The 22,274-nt window shown below is 37.3% G+C and overlaps 2 protein-coding genes across 5 annotated transcripts in view; one reads left to right on the top strand and one right to left on the bottom strand.

Moving 5' to 3' along the window:
• LOC139754086 (uncharacterized) overlaps positions 1-1,561 on the bottom strand; it is a 76,237-nt gene extending 74,676 nt beyond the window's left edge. For 3 of the 4 annotated variants that reach the window (XM_071671137.1, XM_071671143.1, XM_071671142.1), the window contains exon 1: positions 1,371-1,561. In XM_071671137.1, the coding sequence (XP_071527238.1) occupies positions 1,371-1,385 (15 nt within the window). In that variant the 5' untranslated portion in view covers positions 1,386-1,561. The remainder of the gene's footprint in view (positions 1-1,370) is intronic. The other variant, XM_071671138.1, reaches the window with a different exon arrangement.
• Positions 1,562-1,994: 433 nt separating this feature from the next.
• Positions 1,995-22,274, top strand: part of barr (non-SMC condensin I complex subunit H) — a 25,107-nt gene continuing 4,827 nt past the window's right edge. The window contains exons 1-13 of the mRNA XM_071671131.1: positions 1,995-2,145; positions 3,835-4,031; positions 5,543-5,731; positions 6,302-6,394; positions 8,032-8,196; positions 9,419-9,577; positions 10,432-10,537; positions 12,597-12,803; positions 13,672-13,887; positions 16,584-16,797; positions 17,595-17,715; positions 20,000-20,155; positions 21,619-21,737. Coding sequence (XP_071527232.1) covers positions 3,876-4,031; positions 5,543-5,731; positions 6,302-6,394; positions 8,032-8,196; positions 9,419-9,577; positions 10,432-10,537; positions 12,597-12,803; positions 13,672-13,887; positions 16,584-16,797; positions 17,595-17,715; positions 20,000-20,155; positions 21,619-21,737 — 1,901 coding nt within the window. The 5' untranslated portion in view covers positions 1,995-2,145; positions 3,835-3,875. The remainder of the gene's footprint in view (positions 2,146-3,834; positions 4,032-5,542; positions 5,732-6,301; positions 6,395-8,031; positions 8,197-9,418; positions 9,578-10,431; positions 10,538-12,596; positions 12,804-13,671; positions 13,888-16,583; positions 16,798-17,594; positions 17,716-19,999; positions 20,156-21,618; positions 21,738-22,274) is intronic.

The following is a 22,274-nucleotide window of genomic DNA, read 5'->3' as shown; positions in this document are numbered from 1 at the left end:
TCCTGCCTGCATTGGCTATCTACCTAATAGGATAAGGAATCAGTGGGATTTAGGGAAAAGTGTAATTATGGTGATAATAGAATAAGGTTTACAGCTGAATTAATATATAACACCTTTACTCAAATTACGTAAGGGCATATAAGCTCTGCCGCAACACACATCGTAGCAAATATCATTCATAGTAAAATCTAGAACATATACATTAGACGCCCTAAAATACATATTACATGAATAAGAAGTCCATCATGGATATGATACCCATATTTCTTTCTTGAAAATTCACGTATACAAATGGCGAAGTATGGATTCCTCTTACTCCACTTACAAACTATTCCTATTATTTGTAAAACATGAATGTAATACTTCTGAAATAAATTTGTATTATTATTAGATTGTTTAACAAAAAAGTAACCGGGGCGAAATGTCCAGAAACTGCTTCTTCAGGCGTCTCAAATTTTGTGTCGAAAAATAAGATCAAAGCTGATAATTCTTTATTTTTGAAGAATCTATGTGATTTATAGAATTTCATACTACAACCCTCTGTACTGTGATATTATACGATTCACTGCAAGGAAAGCAATATACTAAATTCGTTACCAAATAAACATATTAATTTTGTATAATGTTTCTCAGGACATTTTTGCTCCACTCATGAGTAAATGGATCGGCTTGATTTGAGATTTTCGATAAAGGGAAATAATCCCTGCTTGTACTAAACTTCGCAATAAATGTTCTCTCCTACGTTAAGTTAGTAGATTGATAATCAACTTACCAGTATAATATAGAGAAATGGTTAAAACACCTGGATAAGCAGACAGACATCAATGTCGCTTATCAAATGTTTTATCCCTGTCAAATCTGGTAGTTGCGTTACACAAATCCTTTCATTTGGTATCTGGGATTTTTCGTCCTTAATGGAAACGATACTAGCACAATGATCTTGAGCCAGTGTCTGTAAGTTAGATTTGTAACGTAAAATTCTATGGCTCAGTAATTTTTCCAAGTCCATGTTCGTTTAAGTCACTCTGAGAACAGAACACGTTGATTTGTAATATTAATATGCCCATCAAAACATTGAAATTTAAACTGAAAGTTAACACTTACGATAAGTCATTTATCAAGTCGAAATCTAACAATCAATTTTCACGTTAGTAACTAATCATAGGCACAATCAAGTGTACAAATATCGAAGACCGTTGGCCATGACCCAATCTCTTGAAATTATATATACTTACATTACTGTGTCATCTATGTATAACCGTTAGTTATTAATATACACAGTGAGACTGTCAAGCTGAAATACCAAAAAAGCTGTAACTTTATCAAAAGACAAATGATTGAGAATCTCTAGTGACAGGAGATGTACTCACCAAGTTCACCATCATAACTGTTTTTCCCGCCTTGTGCTCATTCGTTAGCTAAGCACACTAGTACCCTTCTTCCAATATATCCAGCTCCTTAGACCAAGTTCACACCATGTAAGAGCAACTTTTAGTCCGTAGGTACACAACCAACGGCGTTGGCTGGTAAACTGAGGCGACAGGCAAACCGAGGAAAGAACTTTAGCCATTCAAGCTTTCTGTCGTCGTCTTGGCAACGGCAACATCCTACGTCTGGCAAGAGTTAAAATGTCGTACCGTAAATAAATTTATAGTTATACATCTCGTTTTCAATTTGTATCATCTTAATCATATGATATAATAACTTTCCAAAACAACAGTTTTGAATATATGAAACATATTAGACCACTGTTTGTGAGCTTTTTGCAAAAGTTGTTCACATCAAACTTCTCTCGTAAATGGCAGGTTGGTGCTATGAACGTATGAGAAAGATATTGTTCACGCTATAAGTTTTTTTTTTGGTACATGAATATCATTATATGATAGGGACACTGGATGGCATCATATATGGGCGTGAAAGCGTCCCAAAATTTAAACCATCCGGCAAATGACGTCAAGTCGGTCCGGCATTTTCTCGCGTTTCACGAGAGTCTCGGGAGAGACCTCACAACGGCGGGGTTGAGTCAACTTTTTCAAATTTCTGGATGTGGTTAAGGTTTTATTTTGCGGTATTTGAGGTATTAGTGATCGCGTCATGATATAGCCGGAACATCACAGAAGCCGAGGATAACAAGATATGTCCAAAGTACGTATTATGCTGGTATCATACCCAGGATTTAGTGTTAATATTTATACCATCAAGTTTGTTTTGGTTTGACAATTCTCCCGCGCAAACCTGTGTCATATAATAAGCATCCATATATGTCGGAAAATAGCTTTTCTTACGGATTTCTTACCCCACAAAGTTATATTCGTCTCAGAAAGTGCCTGGAGTGAGATTTGAGGTCTTGTGACCAAGTGATGAGACAAGGACTAGCGACTGTCAAGCCAGGAGAAAGAACGGATCAAGCCTGTTTTCTCTACTCTTGATTTGTAGAAAAATTTTACATTCTTAGTAGTGCAACTGTAACGACCTAATATATGAGTTAACATGGAGTTTTGTATTAAAAGTTTGAAGTATTTAAGGATATTAATGATTTTAAGATTTTTAAAGGGGTGTGCCGCTATTTTGTTGATGCTGACTCGTGTCAGGATGTATTGTATTTAGCTTGAATCCTGATTAGTCTATTAAAATTTAGATTTCTGGATATTAACTTAGGCTTGGATAGTTTTTGTGTTTTTGTATTTAAGTTTGATAAATAAAGGGAATTCTCCGGATTTAAAGGCTCCTTTGATAAGTGAGGCATCATTCCATGATTTTAAAGATGCAGTTTCTGAAGGTTCTGTTGACTCCCATTTTTCACTTATATTGATCAACCCGACATTTTTCCTGATCATTAGATTTTTTTTAGGATTAAATGCTTCAATTGACCCAGTACTAGTCAAAAACACCTTTGTTAAGTATCGTGAAACCAGTGATAGGTGTTTCTTACAATCCATGAATTATTTTTGTGCTCTCCCTAGACTCAGCACAGACACTCATATTCATTTACCTTTCTTGTGTTTAACCCTTTCATTGTGCATGGTTTCTGTGTATTTCATCAGTATGCAAGAAAAAAAATCAATTTTTTATCCATGTACAGAATATCTATAGCAATAATTGATGAAAATACTTCAAGATAGTAGTATTGTACTTTCCTTTTTGCTGGAGTGGGAAAGTATTGAATTGATTAGGCTAGGTCTTGGATAGCTGCTGGGATTTTCTCTTTAAAACATTCATGAATGCACATGGCCATATCATGTGTTTGAAAGGCAACCACAACAACATCTTTCTTAAAAGACACTGAAAGTGAGGTAAGTTTTACTTTTAGGAAAGTATGGTAAGGGTTTCTTCAGTTCTAGAAATTTTTATTAATTTTTCTTAGTTTTGTATTAAACCCAGAGGTTCCCAACTGATGGGTCATGGGTTTGTCATTGGTTCAGATGAGCACATTAGAACTACCTTGATAACTGATAAGGCTATATGACCTTTCAATTTATTTATAGTGTTCAGTTTTGTTTTTCTTGTAAGCATGTATGTAACCCCAAATGTATGCATTTTACTGGTTGACAAAATAGGAGGTGGGCCACCATTTCTTTCTATAAGCTCTAATGGGCCATCACCTCAGAATGGTTGGGGACCGCTAATATAACTCATCTTCAAACTCTTTCCCTCTTGCAAGTTATTTGATATTTCTGGAATAGAGAAAGTGAGTATGTACTCCTTTGCATGGTTTTGATATCCTGCATCAGTGACCTTATATGTTCACCATTAGTGATGAATGGTTAACAGTATGTGTGGTGCAAGGTTTTATTTTGTGTATTTTTTGTCTGATTCTTTTTCATTCATTGACAGGGATAAAATCATAGGTTGTCTGCCAAACTGTGGGTGTCAAGATGCTGCACACCAGACGCTCCTCAGTGGGGTTTACTTTATCCCCTACTAAACGTCGTAGTATCCTGGCACCACTACCTCCTGATAGTCCTAGAGCCAGAAAGCAGTCTCTTGCAGAGATGATGAGTCCTGACAATGTTTTTCTCGATGTACCAGAAGTAAGCACGTGCTAGACACAGTATATGATTTTTTTTAACCTTGCACCGATTTATTACTTTCTAGAAACAGAACATATTTTTCTCCATACTTTATGAAGAATGTAGGTGTTACAAAAATGAAGACATTTGGGATGACAAATTGTTTATCAAATGAACAACTGGTAGACTCAGTGTGATGTGAATTTTCATAGTGTTGGATTGAAACTGAGGAACTTTTTGTTTTTAGGACATTGAAGTAGCAGTGTTGTAGCTTAGGGACTTATGTATTTGATTGAGATGAGCATTTAAAGCACTTATTTGGTATAGTTTTGGTGGTCATTATAAGTGCTTTGTTTTGGGAGGGTTGTAGTTTTTTGTGCTTGCTTTGAAAGTGTGTGTGACCAGGCAGGTGTCTCATAGTTTATAATCTTAAATGCTGTAAAATGCTTTACATTGGAACTTTTCTCCAACTCTCTTCAGTATCTTCCTAACATAATCTCTTATCACTGCAGGCCACTGTGAACAGCCTCTCATATGCAAATGAACTTTATATTCTTGCACTCTAGCACTAGACACTCAATAGTTAACATGCAGCACTGTATCATAGTTAGAATTCTGGTTCTTGGAACACTGAACAACTGCATCCCTTCAGAAATCTACTGACACTCACTCTGCCTCAGAAGTGGAGGGAACAAGGAGAAGGGGTATACCTAATTGGATATGGAATGATGGAGTGAAAAAAGATCATGAGTGATTGAGGCCTGGACATCCAGGAGGGTGAAAGGCGTGCATGGGATTGAGTGAATTAGAACAGTATGGTATATAGGGGTTGACGTGTTGTCAGTTGACTGAACCAGGTCGTGTCAAGCATCCTGGTTAAACCATGGAAAAGTCTGTGGGGCCTGGTTGTGGTTTGGGAGCTGTGGTTTTGGTGCAGTACACATGACAGCTGGAGAGTGGGTGTAAGTGAATGCTGCCTTTCTTTGCCTGTTCCTGGCACTACCTTGCTAACTTGGGAATTGGCCTGTTTTGTCTGTTTTCCTGATGCTACCTCAGTGATGCAGGGGGTGGTGATATATATTGTTTAGATATTGTATATGCTGACATATTGTTTTATGCTGATGCTGCAACTCATAGAGCACTTATTATTATTATTATTATACTTTGTCGCTGTCTCCCGCGTTTGCGAGGTAGTGCAAGGAAACAGACGAAAGAAATGGCCCAACCCCCCCCCCCCATACAACTTAATTTTATGTTTTGTCCTATATTTGTGGATTCATTATCCCTGAGGAAGTGGAGAAAGAATTCTCCCTCCATATTCTGTGTTTTAAAAGTTGACTAAAAGGGGAGGGAGTGGGGGCAGGAAATCCTCCCCTCCAGTTTTTAACTTTTCAAAAAAAAAAAAAAAAAAAAAAAAAGAAAGAAAAGGGGGCCAAGTGAGGATTTCCTGTCTAAGCCTTGGTCCTCTGTTCTAGGGCTACCTCACTGATGCCGGAAATGGTGAATATGTTTGAAAAAATTTCTTCCCTCAGAATAATGATGAAAAGGAGAAAAAGGAGCGGCAGCTGAATCGCCTTCAGCAGCAGATGCAATCAAGGACTCTTTCTTCCCCAACTGCAACTCCAGCAGACCGCCGCAAGTCTCTTAATGCTGTAGCTGGTCTTACTAGCCAGCAGCTGTCAGAGCATTATACAAAGTGCATTCAGCTCTCAGCTGAGAATGTAAGTTCAAATCAATAAAGCTTTCGTAATGAGTACCTTTAGTTGTATTTTGAAATATTGAACTCATGCATATTTTATTCTGTTTGTATCATGGTTAGATCTGTCATTTATACTATTGTTTATGCAGTTTTAGAAAGTTTAATTTTCACACTGTTGATTTGGTAACTTGTATTTTCTTTTCTTATTCTTTAGTATATACTTTTTAGAAACTTGAAGCTTCATGTCTGTATATGCAATGGAAGAAGGAATGCATCTTGTAGACTTTTGCACAGTGTGCATGTAGCTGGTTAATAATCGCCAAGGTTATCAGAGAACCTCCAACTCAACTCTTGCTTTACCTAATTGTCACTCAGGTTGTCTGTTACCAGCATTCTTGATATACCAAAAAACTTCAATTCTATAACTGCATCTACATTTCACCCTCATTTTGGGCAATTACATTTCCATCGCTTTCAGTAAACCTTTGGAGATTTCAGAAAAGTAGATACCATTGGAAAAGTAGATACCATTGCCTTAAGCTTCATATTTATCTTTGACTTCACTTATATTTGTTGTGTTTTTCCTTTTCAGAAAATTAGTGTGAAGAATGCTTTCAGTTTGCAGCTTATTGACTACATGTCTGAGATGCTTCAAAGAAAAAATTCTGAGATGAACAACTTTCAGGTCTGAATTTTAGTATCATTTCATTTTTTGATTAAGAGAGCTGTGCATGCTTTAGTCCTTATCCAGTACATTACAGGTAGATACTGAACCATGATGATTGTAGAAGTCTCTCTGCTTCTATTTTCCAACACCATGGGAATGGATTGGGGTACATTCAGCATGGGAAGCTTGACTAGTTGTGATTTTAGTATTAGTTGTACCTACTAGGAGGAATAGAGATATAGAAAAATTATTTGAGAGATTTGTGGTTGCTAGATTATAGGATGGTACATTAAATTGGTGTGAGAATAAGACGGAAGATCATGTGTCCGGGAATATTGGTAGAGTATGTGAGTAAGCTGAGTTGGATTACATACAGTGGAAGGCCAAACAGCTGGAAACACTTAGCCTAAAAGTGTATTTAAAAGGATTGTAATTTTTAAGAATGTTTAATTCACTGTACTGCATTTGTTAGCGATTGCAGATTTTGCAGGTACCCTATGTTATATAGTAACAGATGGCGTAAGTTTAGATTGGTAGATTGACAGAAACATTAGGTATGCAGCATCCTTACTTAAAACTAAATTTTTTCATTTGTTAGAAATTTTATAAGCTTGACTCTGTCTGTCAGTCTTGGTGATTTTAATCCCTACTTTGTAACTAACCATCTGATAGCTCCATTAGTTGGCTACTCATCTATATTAATTCTAGTTTACTTTCATATAAGTAGAATTTTCTCTAACACTTTGTTCAGCATACAGCTCTACACGTATATTGAAAAGCATCATCAATATTGTATTAGAAACACTTTTCAGAGAACATTGCTTATTGTTTTAGTTGTGACATATATGAAGCAGGTTTTATAGCCTGCATCATTAAGAATATTTAAGAAAAGATTGAGTGTTTCTTTGATCATATAATATGATTGCTATCCATGTACAGGAAAACAAAAGTAAGGAACCAAAACAGGGAGAAAAATGGGAATAATGTGTTGGAAAAATGTGGAAATAGCAAGTGAGGAAAAAACAATTCAGGTATTTATAAATGAAACCTCTTCCTTTAGATGATCTGTTTACTTTCCTTCGTTATTTCTTCTAGACAACTGAAACCAGTCCTACTTTGCAGTGTGTGGCTGAAATATGGGTTTGAGTAAGGTTCAAGATTGTGATGGAATACTGCAATCTTAAAGAAATATGTGATGAAAAAAAGACTTGTGAAGGAGGTTGGGAGGCTAAAAATGGGAAACATATGAAGGTGTTGGCCATTTTATAAATGAGGATGAAAGAATAAGCAGTTTCAAATGATTTGGCTAGTGGAGATAATAAAGGTAAAATTATTTTGTGCTCCACTATGATCTTCCTTGCCATAACAATTAATTTGGTACCTTTTAGAAGTTGGAGCTTCCATTTTAGTTTGAGTTTTTTAGCAGTCAGTGCTCTACACTTTTACAGCCCCCCATGTTATTGTTGTATTGATCTTTTTTTGAGCTGCCACCCTCAACTTTCATCAAGTTTCAACTTCTTATTTGTACCTTCTTCACACATCCTTGATTCATGCTAGTTTTCACAAATTACTTCATTTTCATATGTACAATTGTAAGGAATTTTTTCATCCATTAATGGATTTGATGTGTTCATGCATACTTTCTTGATCAATAGGTTGCCAGCTTTACCCTAGATGCAAGCACCAAGATTTATGCTTACCGTGTTGACAGTATTCATACAGACACCCTAAAAATGGCAGGTGGTTTGGGTCATACTCATGATAAAGCTGATGAAGAACTTAGAGAGGAAGGAATTGTTGGAGAAAAGAAGAAACGAAAGGTGATTATTGGCTGGTAATGTACACTTTTTGCTTAATGTATGATGACTATAAAATGTCTTAACCACATACCATAAAGAATGAAAGTAGGGGTTAAGGATATGTAAAGCTTGAGGCCATCAGATAGGTTATGATGCTTTAGAGGTGAACGATCCAGTGCTGTGATCTTTTTTTTTTTTTCATAATGAAATTAGTTGTAATCATAATACATGCAGCACCCAACAAGTTTGCTAGTCTTATAGCAATTACATAGGCTGTTTATCCATCCAGTCATTCTTTGGATATGATGGCATAACTTCGCAGGATAAGTGTAAGATGGATGAACAGATGGGTTGACTGTGGACCAATTGCCATAAACAGGATTCGAACCTATGCACTTGACCCTGGGCAGCCGGTGAATGCGTCATGGTCACGAAATCTAACCACTGCACCACGGGAGTCCATAATGTTGGCCTTTTATGAGAAATGGAGAACTGATGTCAGGTTTGGGGTCATAAGGATGCATGATTTATCTGCTTTGTAGTTTCCACTGACAATTATCATACAGACCCAAAATTGATAACTTTTGTACAACCAGCAAACATGCTAAGTAGACGTATGAGCGAGGAAAATTTGCTCATAGATCATGAGATCAAAGATCAAGGTGACTGGTGTCCCTCAGTCCAGTTTGATTTCCATATAACATGTAAGTTTGGTGGATAATAGTACTGAAAGCAAGGGAATTATTGATGTTAATGGATAGATAGAAGAGTCACATGTACGTTAAAACTAAGACCATTGCTCTTCAAGCCATCAAAGTCTGTTGCCTCTAATAAATTGACATAGTAACTGAAATTTTCCTCTGCTATCCTGGCAGCGTACTGTTGTACACTCCTACTTGACGTTTTGATAAATACTGATCTGGTTAGCCAAGTGGAGAAAATTTGGGCGAGGATATGCCACTATTTTCTGACTCATTACTCCCTGACTTGCTTCACATGGGATTTTTGAAAGCTTCACACCTCACATGGCACACTTGTAGTCAACTGCCAGAGGCATGCTGTACTGTATACAGTACACTAACAGTCAGTAGATGAAGTGGGTATGCATAGTGAATTCTGTTATGAGCGTTGTGTTAAGAAGTGATGTACCAGGCCACCCATGTATTAAACTCATGTTCCTCTGAAGGTTTATACATTGATAACAGTTCTTGATTATACTGACAATTTTTTTTTTCCATTTCAGGTTAAAAAGAAAGTATTTGTGGAAACAAATTTAAGGAACATCAATGTTACCAAGTTTGACCTAGAATTTGAAGTAGACCCTCTGTTTAAGAAGGTAGCAGCACAGTTTGATGAGGGACGCTCTGGTAGTGGACAGTTTCTTAACTCTCTTCAGTTACAGGTATGTGTCTGGTATAATCCTTTTCCTTGTATGCCACAGTGGTGTTTGTCAGTCTGTCTAACGGTGACTGAAATGGTGTATTTTGCTCTGAATTTGTAATAATGATGTAAGAACTGTGAAGGAATCATCTTAATGAATATACATGGGAAAGTGTGAAGGAGAGTTATTATTTAGTGTATGAGAAAGGTAATAATACATTCATGGTGGCCTGTTTCATAACCATTCTTTACTATCATACAACTTTTCTCAGAAGGTTCTTCTACTGTTGTACACATTGGTATATTTGCCAAACAGTGCCTTCATTTCATATCAGCATATGTCCTTATGATATCTTTTGATCATCAGAGGTGGCCGTAGGGTTATTAGGTAGTACCCTAGGAGAGGGAGTCATTTTGGGCCCTTTTGAAGTTTAGAGGATTAAGTTTGATGATCTAGAAGCAAAGTGGAAATTTTTTTATTTCAATTTCACTTTGCCCAATTCATGAAACTGCAGGGAGAGAATTTTTATATGATTATGATGGTACAGTAATAGAAATTATATAGAATAGTATGAAGAATACAAAAGTTTGAGGCTCTGGAAAGTTGACTGGTTTGTCCATTTCTGAGGCCTACATTATTGATCATAAATTATTTACACCCATTTCTACATCTGCTAACCTCATTTATGTGTTTATTGATGATAAGATCTCTTTCGATTCATAACATATTTGTACTTTCTTTTTCATGAAGTTCCATGCAATAGAATTATATTCCATGTGCCTTCATCATCTCCCACTTCTTGTACCTGCATTCGGAATCAGTCCTTGCACCACGTGAAAAAGCCAAATAATTTTTGACGCATTATTTCCCTACAGGATGATTCGTGCCTAATGATGCTTGATTCGGAAGCAGTCATAATGGATGTGGGCAGAGGAAAGTTGCCTCCCAAGACAGACAAAGTATTCATACCCAACTTAGGAGGTAAAAACTGTCACTCAGACTTGTATGTACATGTACAGTAGATTCCTATTTGTTTCAACAACTTTCAAACTAGAATAAAACTGAAAATATACTTTTCCTACTGGGCAGGAATAAAATGCTTTACTTGTCCCAGTTTGGGGTGAATTTCAAACTTTGTGAGGAGACCAGTTGCTTCTCCATTCAGCCCAAGTGGAAACCTTTTAGAGCCTATATGATTTATCTCTGCTGTGATAGGTTTTCTGACAATTAAGCACCTAGGTGTCTTCTTATAAAAGCATTTTATTTCTAACCATGGGCTTTAGAAGTAGAGTTAATGAGTTACATGCTATATCCAGAACCAAGACTCTTTGTGTCCTTGATGGCATTATCTTATAGATAAAGATAACCCAAAATCCTTGATTTCTGGTTTAAAAGAAGACAGCATTAGACACATTTGATAGATAGTAGTAAATGAACACTGTGTGCTAGCCCTGCCTTTTGGCAAAATGGTAGGAGCAGTAGATAGGAGTAGTAAGTAGGAACATTTAGGCTGGAGCATTAGGTAGAAGTAGTTGGTAGGAGCATAAAATAGAAGTAGTCAGTAAGAACATTAGGTAGGAGCCTCAGCAAATACTGTGCTAGACCTGCCCTCTGCCAGTGACCTATTAAGGGTAAGGCATTAATGGCTAAGAAGCAGCTCTGGAGTTCACTTGTTATGGTGGCTCTATTGCCATGGCCACCCCTTTGAGGGTGGTCCAATTGGAACAGGCATCAGAGATATAGACAGATAGATTGTAAATGAATGATATCGCCTGTGCAAAGTTGAACTTCTTGAGACTTTTGTATTTATCCAGAGTTTATCAAGGGAGCATATTTATGCTCCTTGAAACCGTATTGGCAAGGAATAATCTCTAAGTGCATTTTATTGGCTGAACTGTGGTTGTAGAGTAGAGCACATACTCAGACTTTGTTAAACAAAAAAAAAAAGAAAAAAGAAAAGCAACGAGGGGTTTTTGGCACTCGATCTACCTTCGTTAGGCTGTACCATAGGTTAGACATTGCAGATCTACCCTGTGTGGCTCTGAGGAATCCTCCTTCATATAAACAGATTACAGTGAGCCCCTGATTCTATGCTCAAGATAATGGCAATTGTTTTGCATTTGGTTTTAGTCTTATTACATGGAAATTATTCTCTAAAACCTTCTTTGTATGGGTATGCTTTCATGCATGCAGAATAAAGTACATATGAAAGAAAATATGGGTTTTGAAAATTTGAAATGCATTTTCTCCACGAAGGAGTGTCTAGTTAACATTTTTGCTTGGTCTTTTTGCCCTGACCCCTCCTCCTCCTCCTCTCTCTCTCTCTCTCTCTCTCTCTCTCTCTCTCTCTCTCTCTCTCTCTCTCTCTCTCTCTCTCTCTCTATATATATATATATATATATATATATATATATATATATATATGTATATTCTTTCTTTCATACTATTCGCCATTTCCCACATTAGCGAGGTAGCGTTAAGAACAGAGGACTGGGCCTTTGAGGGAATATCCTCACCTGGTCCCTTTCTCTGTTCCTTCTTTTGGAAGATAAAAAAAAAATGAGAGGGGAGGATTTCCAGCCCCCCGCTCCCTTCCCTTTTCGTCGCCTTCGACACGCAGGGAATACGTGGGAAGTATTCTTTCTTTTTTTTTTTTTTTAATTTTCCAAAAGAAGGAACAGAGGGGGCCAGGTGAGGATATTCCAAAAAAGGCCCAGTCCTCTGTTCTTAACGCTACCTCGCAAACGCGGGAAATGGCGAATAGTTTAAAAGAAAGAAAAGAAAGATATATATGTATGTATACAGATGGTAGAATTGAAATCCGTTCTCATATGTTAACAGGATGGTTTAGCCTTATGACAGAGAGATGCATTGTAAGTGTGTAATGAATAGCCATTTGGAAATTTTATGTCACAGAATGGCTGATATCCTTTCTTTATTTTTTCTTATATGGCTTTTCTTCAGAACATGTGGCCCTCCTGGCTCTTGTTCTCTACCTTAGGTTTTCATTCACCAACGATATTATTGTATCTTTCTTCAGATTTGAACCAGTTGATTTGCCCAACCTTTGCATCATTTGAATTTACAACTTGGAAGGTAGGGGATGAAGACTCTTTCTCCGAGACATCCAGGCTGATGGCTGATGATGCCAACCAGCCTGAAGATGTTGACATTCACCGCTTTGATGTTAATGCTATACCAGAACCCCTTGGTAATGATGTGGATTTTTATGCAGATGATGGATTTGGTAAGTTCATTTACAGAGTATCAAATATAGCCCTAGACTGACAACAGCATATGAGAAGCTCACTAGTAAATTTATTTATATTGTATTTGGGTCAGTCTTAAGGGGCATTTATCACTTTTTCCACTTCACAACTACATGAAAATGCTCCGATTTGTATCATAATGTTTTTGAAGTGTAATTCTAATTATTGTTGATTTTACCATTCTGCATCCTGTTCACCTGAAAATATTGGAAAAAATTAAGATAGAAATTGACATATTGCAACTTTTTAAGTTGCAGTTAAGATCATCTATTTAATCCTATATTACCTCTTCATTGTTTGATATTATAGTGCCTCACTTTTCATGGTGCTTTGGTTTTTATGTCCTGCCTCTACAAAAGTGTAAGCAGGACTAAGTCATTCCTTGCTTTTGATTTTCTTCTTTTGGACACAATTCTGTTGGCATGATAACTCTGGAACAGCACATGATAGAAATATCATGTGCTGCTGATAATCCCTGATGATGTGATAAATTTACTAGATTTTGGGTCATTTTTTGGAACATTATACATGACGAATAGGTGGGTAGAAATGAGATCATTTTTCATTTGTCTCTGAGTTCCTAAAATTAGCTCTCTTAAGGAGGGAGAAGCAATTAGAAATAGAGAAATGAAATCACTTTGGAAGTAATGTATTATTATCACAAGATTTTTATGAAATTTTTTCATGCATAGAAACTTTTATATGATATTTAAAAGCCTTGGAGTTACTTCACCAGTCTGAAAGAATTTTAACTGAAATGCAAGAGATTATTGAATTGTAATTTATATTTGTCATATCTAGGAATTTGGTGTGACAAATAATTGATTATGGCATTGTTATTCCCAGGAACTGATTGCAATGGGGATGATGAGTGTCCTGAGGATGGCACAGTTGTTACCATTGGGCAACAAGGATGCCAGAGAGCACCCCCACCACTTATGGAAGCTGTGCATGTGAAGGATCTTTTGGCTTTAAACCCCTCAGAGTACTCTTACTTTGACAATCACTTACTGTCTGCCTGGGCTGGACCAGGACATTGGAGGATGCGGCCATTATCTAAAGGTTATTATAATTCATTTAACTTATGTGCATCCAGATAGATTTTACCAGGTTTCTCAAGCTGTTGGTTGTATTTATTTGTTAGATATACCATTGTAAAGAATTCAATTCAGATGAGATGCACCAATCTCAAGAGTTTTATATATATGATTTATTTATTATATTTGATTGCTGTTTCCCACATCAGCGAGGTAGCGTCAGGGAACAAATGAAGAATGGCACATCCACTCATATACACATATATATATAAATGCCCATGCATGCATATATACATGCATATACATATCAACATATACACATCAGATGTTTGGTTTTTTATTTGGCATTTGTAGATTTGGAAAACAGTGCGTAATTGGCTTAATTGAAATGCTCCGTGGAAGGCGTTGTGATTACATGCTTTGGGAGAAAAGGTAGTAGAGGCAGGAAGTTTCTTTCAAAAGTATCAAGGCATATGTGTGAGTATGAAGAGAGCAGGGTTAGCAGTTTCCAGGTAAAGGTGTTTGTACAGAAAGGTTTTGTGATGTCATAGATTGTGTTAAATCTGTTCTAGGATAGGGTGGTGAGAGAGGTAAACGCAAGGGTCACAGAGAGAGTGTCAGGTTTTCAGTCTGTTTGGTTGAAGGAGAGCTGGGAGATGAGTCATTTGCTGTTTGCTGATGACATGATTCTTATGGCAGACTCATTTGAGAAACTGCAGAAGCTGGTATCTGACGTGGGAGTGTCTGAGAGGAGTTAGTTGATGAAAGTAAGGTTATCAAGTTTAGCAGGGGGGGAGAGACAAATTGGTTGAAATATGATTTTGAATGGAGAGAACCTGGAGGAAGTGTAACTATAGTAACATAAGGAAGCCATTAAGTTGGTAAGAAGGCTAAGGTTGTGGGCACACTAAGGGGTGTATGGGAATATAGGTCATTGTCTACAAGGGCAGAGGTGGGTATGATGTTATAGTAATCCTAACAGTGTCGCATTGGGAAAAAAATATGGAAGAGGTTTCATGCAGTGGATATGAAGTGTGTGATCTCATATTGAAATAGAAGTCAAGTGAGTGATAACTAATATTTTTTCCCTCTTAAATCGTAATTTACAGTGACACAAATGATTCCATAAGAATAGAACAGGTATGATAAACCCAGAACATGTGACCTCTTTCATAGACATTACCCAGGATCTAATTCTCTTTCTTTCTTTCTTTCTTCTTTCAAACTATTCGCCATTTCCCGCGTTAGCGAGGTAGCGCTAAGAACAGAGGACTGGGCCTCTGAGGGAATATCCTCACCTAACCCCCTTCTCTGTTCCTTCTTTTGGAAAATTAGAAAGAAAAAAAAAATAATATTGTATATTACCAGTACTACCTGCCTGGATATCAGAAGGGTTAGTGACATCTGCTTAGTGAAACGGCACTTTAGTGCTTGTCAAGTTGCACTCCTTTGACCCACTTAGCTTTTTTTTTTCTTTCTTTTTTCCTGCATTACTAACTTGTGGACCACTGACATTCTGTCCACAAACATGCAATCTCTCCTTGTCATATGTAACACTTGACTCATGTGGCTCATTCTTCAAAACTCTAGATTTTCCTGCTGTGAGCAATATGCACTAGCCCTGCCTTTTGGCAAAATTGTAGGAGCAGTAGATAGAAGTAGTAGGTAGGAACATTTAGGCAGGACTGTTAGCTAGAAGTAGTAGGTAGGAGCCTCTGCAAACACTGTGCTAGACTTGCCCTCTGCCAGTGGCCTGTTAAGGGTTAGGCAGTAAAGGCTAAGAAGTGCCACTGGAGTTCTTAAGTTATGGAGACTGTTGCTGTGGCTACCCTTTTGAAGGAGTTCCAGTTGGAACAGGCATCAGAGATATAGATAGATAGAAAGAAGACAGTAGTGGTGTGAAGGGGGATGAATAAGAATGATGGGTAAGAGATGGGCATAGTAATGAGAAGAATATGGTTTAGAGAGCCAAAGAGGGGGTGCTAAAATGGTTCAGACATGTAGAGGATGTGTGAGAAAAGGCTGACAAAATGGACATATGTAGCAGAAGTGGAGGTATCAAGAAGTGGGGAGACTGAAGATGAGATGGAAGGATAGAGTCAAATATGCTTTGAGTGACTGAGGCCTTGACATGCAGGAGGGGGTGAGGTGTGCAGGAGATTGAGTGAATTAGAGCAATATTGCCTGCAGGGGTTGACATGTTACTGGCAGGCTGAACCAGGTCATAAGAAGTGGTCAAGGGAGACCATGGAAAGGTGTATGGGGCTTAACTGTGGGTAAAGGGCTTTGTTTCAGTGCATTATTCATAGAGCATTGCTTGGGAAGGATGAATCATTGGAATACAATCTTCTCTAAAAACATTACACTCTTCATGTTGATGAGGATGTTGTTTGTTCGTGGCACTACTTTACTAAGGCAGAAGCAATTAGGAATAAGAAAAAAGGCTTCTGCCTTCGTGGGACTTCATCAGAAACACATGAACATTGGCTGTAATTGCAAACATCCTCTTCTTGTGTTGCAAGTTTGCAGTTCTGAAATGCTTGTGTGAAAAGGTAAACTTCCTGCAGGGTTTGGGGTGGTTATACTTGCAGGTCTGTTGTAGTGGTCAGAGGAGTACCTTTCTTGTTACCCAGTTTCTCATAAGTTCAGGAAAAAAATTTAATTGAAGTGATATGTTAATTGGTAAGGATGAACTTTAATGATTAATGTTTTTTCTAACAGTTAAAAGCATGAGAGATGATAAAACAGAAGAGCATACAAGAAGAAAAAAAGATTTTATCACTTTATCATATGAAGAAGAGGACCCAGAGATTGCAAAATCATTTGCTGTGACCAGAAAGGCAACTAAACTGTTACATTCAACTCTGAAGATGTGGTGCAAAGGAAAAACCACTCTGCCCATGGATCTCCACTATGATGGAAGAAATTTTACCAAGTGAGTTTTATTTGGTTTTTGCTTCCGAGAGCTGGCTGCTTGTGTGCCCACACCACTAGCTGGACCACGCAATACTCAACAAGCTGCTGCATCACATGGTTATAGTGTGGCCACCAGCAACTCAAGGGTGGGCTGTTTTGATGCTTGCTTCTTTCCCTACATGTCAAAGCATTGGAACTCTCTACCTTCTCGTGTCTTTCCCAATAACTATGACCGGGCACATTTCAAAAGACAGGTTTTCACTTTCTCAGAAATTCATAAATACTTTCTTGTGTGTTTTCTGTTTTATGTTCCTCTGTATTTCATTAAAGGTTTGGCCTTGGTGTGGGCTTTTGTCCTTGACTGGAGCCTTAGAAAAAAAAAAAAATCACATCCCTGCCACAGACTGACATTCATATGGAATTATTCAGTCTCCTCTCCTCCTACTCATACATGTACTTTACACCATCTCTGTCAACTCTATCATATACTTTCTCCAGATCCATAAATACCATTACAAATCTCTCAGAAATTGGTAGATATGTAAAAAAATACTTTTACAAGTAGTGTATGGTTGTAACTAGTGAATAAGTAAAAAGTAAATACATAATATACAAAAGTTTAAACTGATGTATTCATGGAAGAGCAAGGGATGGGTTTCAGTGAATGTTAGATTCCCAGCTCATATTGTAAAATTAGTGGTTTTAAATGGGTATTCTGTTTTTGGTCATCTTTAGATATAGGTGTAAAAAGCAATTAAGAGCAGTGATAGATATTATTTGATAAGCAAATTGATTTTCATTATTTTGTATTTTTAGGTTGTTTGGACGTCCAGCAATTGTTATACAGAGACAGAAAAAAGCTGCCACTGTGGATGACAGCATTCAAGAATATGACTATGATAATCAAAATGATAGAGATAATTACTGTGCTGATGTGGTAAGCTAGTCTTTTCCTTTATATATATATATATATATATATATATTTATTTATTTATTTATTTTCCTTTGTCGCTGTCTCCTGCGTTAGCGAGGTAGCACAAGGAAACATACGAAAGAATGGCCCAACCCACCCACATACACATGTATATACATACACGTCCACACACACATATACATACCTATACATCTCAACATATACATATATATATACACACTCATACATATACATATATATACACATGTACATAATTCATTTATTTTATTTTTTATTTTGCTTTGTCGCTGTCTCCCTCGTTTGCGAGGTAGCGCAAGGAAACAGATGAAAGAAATGGCCCAACCCACCCCCATACACATGTATATACATACACGTCCACACACGCAAATATACATACCTATACATCTCAATGTACACATATATATACACACACAGACACATATATATATACCCATGCACACAATTCACACTGTCTGCCTTTATTCATTCCCATCGCCACCTCGCCACACATAACCAAAAACACATAATTCATAGTCTGCCCTTATTCATTCCCGTCGCCACCCAGCCACACATGAAATGACAGCCCCCTCCCCCACATGTGCGCGAGGTAGCGTTAGGAAAAGACAACAAAGGCCACATTCGTTCACACTCAGTCTCTAGCTGTCATGTATAATGCACCGAAACCACAGCTCCCTTTCCACATCCAGGCCCCACAAATATATATATTTTCTTTTTTCTTTCGTACTATTCGCCATTTCCCGCATCAGCGAGGTAGCGCTATGAACAGAGGACTGGGCCTTAGAGGGAATATCCTCACCTGGCCCCCTTCTCTGTTCCTTCTTTTGGAAAAAAAAAAGAAAAAAAAAATGAGAGGGGAGGATTTCCAGCCTCCCGCTCCCTCCCCTTTTAGTCGCCCTCTACGACACGTGGGGAATACGTGGGAAGTATTCTTTCTCCCCTATTCCCAGGGATAAAATATATATATATATATATATATATATATATATATTATATATAGGGAGCGGGGGGCTGGAAATCCTCCCCTCTCTTTTTTTTTTCTTTTTTCCCAAAAGAAAGAACAGAGAAGGGGGCCAGGTGAGGATATTCCCTCAAAGGCCCAGTCCTCTGTTCTTAACGCTACCTCGCTAATGCGGGAAATGGTGAATAGTATGAAAAAAAAAAATATTATATATATATATATATATACTCAATATTCAAAGTTGAAGGGGCAAGGGATATAATTGTTCAGGAATTTTCTAGGGATATAGTCGATGTTTAGTAAGAGGACAAATGAAAAAAGATGGCACTTTGACAAAGAAAGAAAGGGCTGGGGGATTAATTTAGAAAGTATAAGGGAACAAGTTCAAGACTGATGTGGGTTAGATTGAAAGTAGCCTTGCAAGGTGGACGATTGTAAGTACTTACGTACTGTTCTGGGTAGTAGGAGTGAGGTAAAAAGGAGTGTTTTATGAGAGAAGCTTAGTGATTGCCTTGGCAGGTGATGCAAGGGATTGAATCGTGGTGCTGTGGGATTTAAATCCAAGGATGGTTTGATGAGGTAATTTAGGGTATATAACTGGGTGGCTTGAGGTCCATGGTGTCTGAAAATGAGGAAAAGCTTGTTGAATTGTCCTGAAAGAGGAGTTGACAGAGAATGATGTAGAAGGAGAGGAAATAAAGCTAGGGGAGTGGAAGGTATTCAGAGGAGCAGTGCTTAAATGTGCAGATGGCATGTAGGATATAGAAAATGATATAAAGTACATGAGGAGAGATAGTGAGTGGGTAATTGTGGAAGGTAAATTGTTAATGAAAGGAGATGAATGTGAGTGATTGGGAGGAGTACAGGAGAAGGCAGCAGGAGTCTCAATTGAGCATATGAGAGATGGTGAGAGAGGAGTGGGGAACTTTATTGAGGAGAAATAGAGATCAAAAGGAGGCAGCAGAGTAGAGAGGGAAGTGGTAACATGCAAAGATATGTTAAAGAGTTGGAGTACATACTTGAAGGATTGCTGAATGTCTTAGATGATAGTGAGGTATATAGTGTCTAAGGATAAGGTTTTGTCTTGTTTGCCTTAATGTAAGGGTGCTGTTTAAGTATTCTGCCAGTCAGGCACCTGACTTTAGGCCATACAGACATTTAGTGTGACTAATTAATCAACAGCTGTCATGCCATTTCTTGTGAAACTCAGCTGTAATCTCTGTCCACACCTACAGTTTTACCACCCTTCATATGTACATATGATGATATATGTGTGTGTACTTGCATATATTTTAAATCTTTTTCCAGGATGATGGAGCAAGTGGATATGGGGATAATTCAGTACCTGGTTATGACATGACAGAGATCTTCAGTCAAACTGTTTGTGGTTCTCACCCACCAAGTGAAGATCCAGAGAACAAAGTATATGATTTCTCAAAAAATTTGGTTGTGGCACCAAATAAGGTCAGTGTAAGCATTAGATTTTGCTACTAATCAGGTACACAGTATTACAATATCTGCTGGATTTTTTCCCAATCCTGTTGGAGTAGATTGGCCTTTATTGTCCATAGAAGTGCAGGCAGGGGTTTTCTTTTCTTTGGATTTAGTCACACCACTTGATATTCTTTTCTTTGGCTGTAGTCAAACCACTTGATATTCTTTTCTTTTTGTGTGCATTACCAGACTTCGTGCTGTTCTTTACAGATTATTTTGTACTTCATTTTGTTTCCACTATTTCTTCATATTTGTACTTCCTCTTTCAGATTTTGTTTTTTATACTGTATATGGTTGCTGATGTGTGTTCTTACTATAATTTACCATTTTTGGCATGGGTAATTAACGCTGTCCTTTGGTTAGGATTTCTCCAGATTGGGATAGATACACAAGCTGTTATTAGAGTTACTATTCTCATTTACAAGTTTTGGAAGATCTGTTATTCTCCTATATCACAATAAAACAAACACAGATATAAGAGTTTTGAATGAAATGTGTGAGAGTACATGGATTTACTGTTTTATGAATCTTTGTGTTTGGATCTGGGTGGGCTATGAGTTGTGTCAGGTGAATGAACCAGAATAGGGTACATGAAATAAGAAATAAGTAATTTCCTGCATGGATGGTGTAATGGAAATTAAGATAACGAAGTGTTTTGAAATGGAGGAAGATTATAAGGGCTTTTTGGAGAATGATTGAAGGAAAGAAATGAGAGCCTTCATCCCCAGCAAAATCTTTAGTTGTATGACATGTATTAATCTGTACTGTAGTGCCACTTCTTAGCCTTTACTGCCTCACCATTAACAGGCCACTGGCAGACTTACCCTCTGCCAGTGGCCTGTTAATGGTGAGGCACTAGAGGCAAGAAGTGGCACTGGAGTTCTTTAGTTACGGAGACTGTTGCTGTGGCCACTCCTTTGAGGGAGTTCCATTTGGAACAGGCATCAGAGATATAAATAGTAGAGCTTGGGTCATGAACAGTGAAAAAGCTATCAGTTAAGATAGCTTTTGTGGAGAGCAGTTGTTAACTTCGGTAAGTGATTTTGTGCAGAGCAATTGTTAACTTTGGTTGGAGTGATGAATGTAGAAATATGGGGTCATTTGGTACGAAGGAATTGGATGACTAAAAGTTAGCATTTTAAAGTAATACAAGCATTTGCTTGTGGAAAGAATTACCCATAGAGTATATTTAATTTGTGGAGAAATGGATATTGAAGAAAACAGAAGGCTTTGAAAACCCTGGCCCTCATGGTAAAAAGGGTATCTTCACTATGAAATATGCAGGAAAATACAAGATTATAGTTTGTGTTTGTGTGTAGAAGAGCTGATGTTGAGAAGGCTTACAGGATATAGATAGCAGTGAGACACTTTAGTTGTATCCTTTTATTCCTGAACCAATATTAAGTATATAATATATTCTCCTCTTTCATTAGGTAGCAAAAATAAACATTGGTTATGCTCGCACAGCAAAAAAGATGGATATGAAAAAACTAAAGATGGCAGTTTGGAGTTTTCTTGTTGATCCAACAAACAACAAGGAAAATGAAACACAGTAAGTAAAGCATAGATTTAACTTTTACATTTATAAGATTTGAATGAATTTTGTTCCCTGTAAGGGAGATTGGTTGGAATTAGGCTGATGAAGGTAAGAGTTTAAACTTGCTTGTAGGTATCAGATAATTTGGATGTCACTTTTTCAATTTGAACACTGTAATGTGTATATTGCTTTTGGTTGATATGAACCTTATAGATTTAAGGAATTTGTTTACATATATAAGCATGCTGTTACCTACTGATGCAAAAACTTTGGCACATTCATACCTACTTGAACATGTTTGCATGGAATGGTGAATGTATCTTTAGATTACGAAATTTTAGCTAAATCGCAGGGAGAGTTGGATAGAATGATGAGATGGTTTGATGAGTTACGTAAGAAAAGAATGCTGAAAGGAATGAGAGGTCAGATTGAAAGATCAGTTTGCATGATCAGGAACTAAGAGTTGAAGATATGTTTAGATATTTGGGAGACAGCAACAAAAGTATGATAAATAGTTAGATAGATATTTATTTGTTTATTTATTTATTTATT

The sequence above is a fragment of the Panulirus ornatus genome, chromosome 16 (assembly GCF_036320965.1).
Source record: "Panulirus ornatus isolate Po-2019 chromosome 16, ASM3632096v1, whole genome shotgun sequence".
Lineage (NCBI taxonomy): Eukaryota > Metazoa > Arthropoda > Malacostraca > Decapoda > Palinuridae > Panulirus > Panulirus ornatus.
The sequence above is the reverse complement of the archived record's forward strand: the minus strand, read 5'-3'. Positions and strand labels throughout refer to the sequence as shown.